The following is a 7,313-nucleotide window of genomic DNA, read 5'->3' as shown; positions in this document are numbered from 1 at the left end:
GACTATCGATTAACTGAAATGTTATTACTCGAGAAGAGGAACTACAAATATACATTTAAATATTATTTTAACTAAATTCAAGATAATAAAACCAAAATATTTTCTATTATTTTTTACCCTTAACCTCATTCCCTACACCGCCGACGACTTTTTTTACTTTTTTTACTCAGATACTCCGCGGCGGTGGAGGTATCCTACACAACGATCGTGAAATACCTAAACAGCTCGGCATTCGCAGAAAGTAGAGTCTTATCTTTGTATTCTTTACTGCTAGGATCGGACGCACACTACTCGAATGCCACTCACCGAAAGGACATTCTACTCCGACCGTGGTCCGGTCTTCCTCCTCCTTTTTTGGCTGGCAACCCTAGGCGTTTTTTTCCCGCCGTGTGGCGAATCGAGAGCAGTTTATCATTGACTCGCACCTGTCACAGCACACGTACGGGTCTTAAACGCTTGCGACTCAGGTGAATTCCGACGGTGATGTCATCCTACCCGACTCGAGTGGCTCATCCGACGGCGACGTGAGACCACTCTACCCGAGAGTCAGAAAAGGGGTAGGCTTAATAGCGGCACGTTATCCAAACAAACGGGAAAATTGTGCCTAAAACTCCGCGACGTGAATACTCTTCCCCCTAGGAGTTCGACTGTGGGGAAGGTCTAGTCATATCCCCACAGCTTCCGTCGCGTTCGACTCGGATACTCCACGACGACGGTTACGTTGGAGGTATCCTACACGCAGACGCGCGACGTACTTAGCAGCTCGGCATACAGAAGGTTACGTCTTACCTTTGTATGCTTTACTACCAAGGTCGGACGCACACTACTCAGGTGCTCCCCGACGAAGGAGTCACCCTACACCGGTAGCGGACTGGTGCTGGTTCTAACTCCTCTGCAGGGCAATCATGATCCGGGTGACCCATCGCTGACCACCGCGCCAAGTATTGGCATCCTCACACGTCCTCCGCACGATGTTGTCGGCTGTCGTGTCCGGTCCGTAGGCGGCAAGCATGTTAGCACGTACCCCTTCAAACCTTGGACAGTTGAACACTACGTGCTCTGGTGTCTCTACTATGTCTCCGCAGATTGGACAGCATGGCGAGGCCACGTGTCCAAACCGATGGTGGTACTGCATGAAACATCCGTGACCAGTCAGGAAATGTGTCATGCAGAAATCCACCTCTCCATGTCTCAAATCCATCCAGGATCCGATATTAGAGATCAAGCGATGGGTCCCACCGGCCACGTTCCATGCTCTCCCACTGGTGCTGCCAGTTGGACATTGAAGCCTCTCGGGCATGTTTCCGCACATCAGGCATGTGCATGTGCTCGTATCAGAACATATCTTCCTCTAGCAAGACCGAGATGGGCATGACTCCCGCCACAACATCAGCAGCTTCCGAGGACACCATTCGGTATGCGCTAACTACACGCAGGTTCATCAGCCGCTGCACTCTGCGGAGCTTTAGCAGATTACACTGCCTACTCAAGGCTGCCTTCCAGGCTGCCGCTCCGTACCACAGAATGGACGAGGTCATGCTCGCCAAGACCCTTCATCTGCTTCAGCGGATCGCCGAGTTATTCGACATGGCCCGTGAGAGGGCTACTGACGTCATTGCCGCTCATTTACAGTCGTAAGGGACGTGGGCCGTGAAGCTCAGCCGGTCGTCGATCATCACTCCCAGGTACTTGATCGCACGCTTGGATTCGATTGCGTACGGTCCAGCTGCAATCGTCCCTTATTGTGCTGAGATCAGGTGGGTGATCAGCACCATCTCAGTCTTGTAGTGAGCCAGACGCAATCTCTTGGAGCGCATCCAACTTTCCACCTTATCAATAGCTACTGTGGCGAGTAGCTGAACCACTTTGGTTGATGAGCCCAATGCCAGGAGAGCAACATCGTCGGTGAATTCCACAAGTCTCACTCCCGTGGGGAGACGCAGTCTCAGCAAAACTTCGTAGACAATGTTCCACAATACCGGGCCAAGTATTGATTCTTGTGGAACCCCTGCCGAGACTCTCACTGTTTCCAGTCCCTCGCTGGTCATATACTGTAGTTGGCGGTTACAGAAGTAACACTCCACCATCCTACAGATATATGCCGAAATCCTCATTTTGATGAGCGACGATGCTATGGGATAAATAGTTGGTTTCTGGGGAATGGTTTCGGATAACCAGAAATTCAAGACCGATTGATTTGGGTGTCTGAATTCAACTAAAACTATATTTACAAGGTTGAGTCTATGGCACATCTTGGAATTATGTGTTTGTAATTAGGTTGATAACTGTGTGTGGAAAGAGATAAATTTATATTGTGTTTTACATTGAATATTGGCTATGGTATGTGTTATGAGTACAAAATAGAATTTGAGAGTTGTGTGTAATAATCTGTGTATGATGGTTACGCCACACTACTCCCCCCTTAGATTTACCAATATCGTTGTGCAATCCTCACGTTGTGGCCGGAACGTGTTTTGTAGATGTGTGGTTCTTCGGCTTTTCTCGTACTGGTATCATCTTCTTTAGCAGCTTCTGCTTGTAAGAAAGCGGCCTTAAGACGATCGATGGAAACTGCAGTTGGCTTACCATTTACTTCGATGATGAAGATCTTCTTTTTGCGGCGAATCACTCGGAAGGGACCGTCGTAAGGTGGTGTGAGGGGTGGTTTGATCGCACCAACCTTCACGAAAACATGACTGCATGTAAACAAATCCTTCTGGATGAATGTAGAATTCTTCGAGTGATTGGCGGTGGGTGTTGGTCTCAGCTGAGACATGATGGCATTGAAGTCGGTTACGAATTCGGATGTTGGCTTATTTAAGTCGCTTTGTTGGAAAAACTCACCAGGCAATCGAAGTGTTGTTCCGTAAGTGAGTTCAGCACACGTTGCTTGCAGATCTTCCTTTATGGATGAGCGCATCCCGAGAAGAACGATCGGCAAAACTTCGGTCCAGCGGGAATGTTGATGGCACATGATCGCTGCCTTCAGCTGTCGGTGTGTCCGTTCGATCTGGCCATTTGCTTGTGGGTGATATGGTGTTGTGCGCAAGTGTGTAATGCCAAGCAGTTTTGTCAGAGTGTTGAATAACTCCGATTCGAACTGCCTACCACAATCAGTCGTAACATGTGTTGGTACGCCGAATCGTGCGATCCAGCCGTTGATGAACGCTCGGGCCACGGTAATTGCTGTCATGATCGGTAGCGGAAATATTTCGGGCCACCGGGTGAATTTGTCGATGATGGTAAGGCAATACATATTGCCCTCGGAAGGCGGTAAGGGGCCGACTAGGTCCATGTGTAGGTGAGCGAAACGAATATCAGGAACAGCGATTCGAACGATGGGAGCCTTGTTGATGAGAGATAAATTTATATTGTGTTTTACATTGAATATTGGCTATGGTATGTGTTATGAGTACAAAATAGAATTTGAGAGTTGTGTGTAATAATCTGTGTATGATGGTTACGCCACAATGCAATTGCTGGCCAACTGACGCTGTTGCCGAATGGCATCCACCGTACTGCGACCTTTCCGTAAACTGAACTGTTTGTCGGATAGACCGTTAGCACTTTCGGTGTAAAGCTGGATCTTGCTCTGTAACACCTTTTCTACCTTGCCAGCAGTATCCAGGAGACATATCGGGCAATATGCTTATGGGTCACCTGGTGGCTTACCTGGTTTTGGCAGGAGCACCAATCGCTGCCGCTTCCACACATCTGGGAAAACCCTATCATCCACGTACTGTTGCGGGATGTTCCATGAGCGCGACTTTCACTGCAACATTAGGGATACCGTCCGGACCCGGAGCTTTGTTCAGCTGAAGGGACTAAGCGATGTCGCATAGTTCCTCCAGCGAAATCCTCTCCTCTTCGCCCGTATCCCAGACGTAAATATGGGACCCTCGGCCATGTCAGCTCGTTGACGATCTCACGCAGTTTTATCGGACACGACTCCTGTAAGCGTCGCCCCAGGGGTTGTCATTGGCGTCCTCGCAGAGTTGCCTGAATCGTGCCTTTTTACTCGCCTTAATTGCCCTGCAGAGAGCAGACCTCGCAATTGCGTATGGTACTCTTCGCTCCGCTCTCGCTGACGGGGACCTCGCTCTCTGCATATGTCGCCTAGCCCGAAGGCAGCTAGTACGCAGGTCTGCGATTTCCGCCGTCCACCAGTAGACGGGTTGCCGAGTGTCCTTCCGCTTGGCCCTCCTTGTCATCGCAGCGTCGCATGCACGTGCGAGTACCTTCGCTAGGTTTTCCGCGGACAGGTTGTCGTGCTCCTATTGTCGTGCCTCTTCTACCTGCCCGCGTACTTGTGCCCACACGATAACGAATCGCAAAGTCATCGCTAACGGTGAACACGTCACTTACCCTCCAGTCGCTCGTCCAGCCCGGACTGCTTAAGTTGACGTCGATGATGGACTCGCTCCCATTCCTGTGGTAGGTCCTTGTATTGCCTACATTCCCCAGGTCTACGTCTAGCCATGCCAGGGCTTCCAGTAGAAGTTGTCCCCTGGGGTTTGTAAGGCGACTACCCCATTCTGTCAAAATCGAGACGTCTAGGATCCCAAAGTTATGATTAACACTTTATGAAGCTTGCCGTCTCCGCTAGTCCTACATCTGGGGCGCGTAGATCCCAAGGTCAACTGTGGAAATTGCTCCGAAGCCAGAACCAATGGATTATCTAGGCACCCAATCATTCCACGCGGTCCGATTACGGCACTGATTTAACGCTGGAAGTTTCGATCGTGTTTAACTTTAGTTCACATCTTTCACCTACTAACGCCACGTTGAACTTCATGCAGGATAGATCATCGCTTTGTCGAATCCCGATGCGCGATTCGAATGAACTCGAAAATTCACTCGAAATCTACACACAGCACTGCGTTCCATCCATCGTTGCCTTGATCAGTATGGTCAGCTACCCGGAGAAACCGTTCTCGTTCATGATTTCCCATAGCTCATCACGGTCGATAGTGTCGTAAGTGGCTTTGAAATCGATGAATAGATGGTGCGTAGGTACTTGATGTTCACGGCATTTTTGGAGGATTTGCCGAAGTGTAAAGATCTGGTCCGTCGTAGAACTTTCCTCCACGAAGCCGACCTGATGACTTCCCACGAACTGTTTGCTAGTGGCGTTAGGTGGCGGAGTAGAATTCGGGACAGCACTTAGTGGACGGCATTGAGGACAGTGATCGCTCGGTAATTCACACAGCCCAATTTGTCACCCTTCTTGTAGATTGGGTAATATCCCTCCTTCCAGTCCTCCGCTGTGCTGCGTCCCAGATCCAGACCCCAAACCGGTGTAGGCGATCGACCAACATTTACGGGCGGGCCCATTTGGATGAGTTTAGCTGCGCTGCCATCCTTCCCAGCTGACTTGTTGCTATTCAGCTGGCGCATGACTTCCTTAACTTCGCTCATCTTTGGAAGTGGCTCCTCTACGTCTTTGGTTACGCCGACGATGTAGCTTTTTCCAGCCTCTTGTTCTCCTGCATATGCGTCATTCAGGTGATTCAGGTGTTTATCGAAGTGCTGCATCACCTTTAAATTACCTCTTAAATGTCCGTCAGGATGCCTTCGTCCTTATCCTGGCCCATTTCGGCACGAAGCCTTTGTGGGATGCGTTGAGTTTTTGATAGAACTTTCTTGTTTCCTAGGAACGATGCAGATGATCCAGCTCTTCGAGTTCCACCTCGCTGCCTTTTCCACTGTCGGTTTGTCTTTGGTTTATTCATTTGATATGTTTTATGAATGAATAAAAATCAATGATTAGGTAATAATTTTTTTCAAGCTTGAAACGATCACTTTGTATTTTTATTCAACCATGAAAGATAACATTCGAATTAGCATAATTTATTTTTGAAGTAAATTCTTTTAACTGCTCAAGGGCACGATCAAAGCGTAGATGATCTCGGGACACAACGCAAAGGTCATTAATTTTTTGATAAATTCTACACATATAGATGACGAAGTTTTCCAAGTTTTTTGAAGCAGTAAAGAATATACATTTCAACGAAAAACGATACAAAACTAAGGTTCCATCCAATCAACAGAATCCACCACATCGAGATCAAATCCTCAAAGGTCAGCAGAAGGTATTCGGTCTCAAAGCCACGGGGGGTAATCATATCAATCCAAAACCACCAAATGCCACTTTCGAATATCCTGGCATCATGGTCCCGGAACTTTTTTCCATACGGATCCAACCGGGACAGCGAGTGGCTATTGATGATGGAGAAGACTGGTGTCTTCATAAGGTACGCCCGACGATCTTTGGTTTCCTGGTCGATGTTTCCGGAACTTTTTTCCAAGTATTTTATGAGAGAACATGTTCGGAAATCAGCGAATTGTTTTGGGAATCTTTCACGCGTTTGACTTTGAACTATTCTAGGGACCGCTTGAGGGGCCATCTTACTAACGATTCTGATGTCGTCCGGTGATGCTATCGATATATTGAATTCCGTGCGTTGAAGAAGTTCTGGCAGAGAGTTAACATGATCTTCGTATCGGTTTCTGACTATGAATGACAGCATTTTGGCTAGGTAAGATTCGTTTAAGAAGAAAAACAGCACTGACAGCGACAGGATCAGGTGTTTGTTTATGACCCCATTGTTGATTTGTGATTTTGATGGACCAAAAAATACCTGCCAGGTGATGCTTTTGGGGAAATGCGGACTGTAAATGTTGTTAAGTAATTGGATCACTGCTAGTAAACAGACTATGAGAATCCAAACGTCAATGCCGAATGGTTTGAGCAAATGGAGAAAATAGCTCCGAATTCTCTGTTCCGGAACAAAAAGGCAGAAGCCATCGAAGCCGTGACTCAGCAGGCTTTCGGTAGTGCTCGCAATGAGACTCACATGAGGGGCCACGTTCAATTTCCAATTTCGAAATAAGAAGATGACATTTTCATGTGGTTTGGCAGTTGTGATCCATTGCAGAGAGGCGTTGATTCGAGTGCAGAAAGTGGTGATCAGACTCGCTGTAGGACCTTCAATCGCATTATCGACTTTGTAAAGAAACGGAACGTTGAGAAAGAACAAGGCTGTGAAGTCTGCTTGCCGTACATTCCTTACTTGATCGTCTATCAGATAACTACCGGCTTGAGAGAGGCTGAGCTTTAAGTTCAAAGTGTGGCTGAACCAGTTGAAATGGATCACTGATGTAAGGTTGTTTTCAAGATTGTAGATCAGTAAAAGTGAGTTTGCCATGCCCAGACGTTTCGAGCAATGAACGTATGATTGCAATGCTTCTCGATCTAATAGGTTGGCTTTCGTTGAAGAAGCTACAACAACCAATGCCGAAAATCTGTCCCA

General features: G+C 47.7%; 1 protein-coding gene across 1 annotated transcript; it reads right to left on the bottom strand.

Annotated features, from left to right (window-relative positions):
- Positions 1-2,428: 2,428 nt before the first annotated feature.
- Positions 2,429-3,295, bottom strand: LOC129752136 (protein NYNRIN-like). The gene has a single exon (XM_055747930.1). The coding sequence runs from the start codon at positions 3,293-3,295 to the stop codon at positions 2,429-2,431; it is 867 nt and encodes a 288-aa protein (XP_055603905.1).
- Positions 3,296-7,313: the final 4,018 nt, after the last annotated feature.

This window comes from Uranotaenia lowii, chromosome 3 (genome assembly GCF_029784155.1).
Source record: "Uranotaenia lowii strain MFRU-FL chromosome 3, ASM2978415v1, whole genome shotgun sequence".
NCBI lineage: Eukaryota > Metazoa > Arthropoda > Insecta > Diptera > Culicidae > Uranotaenia > Uranotaenia lowii.
Note: the sequence above shows the minus strand (reverse complement) of the source record. Positions and strands in the feature narration are given on the sequence as shown.

Coding starts and splice junctions, on each gene's coding strand:
- LOC129752136 (XM_055747930.1), bottom strand. CDS start 3,295: ATGGACCTAGTCGGCCCCTTACCGCCTTCCGAGGGCAATATGTATTGC.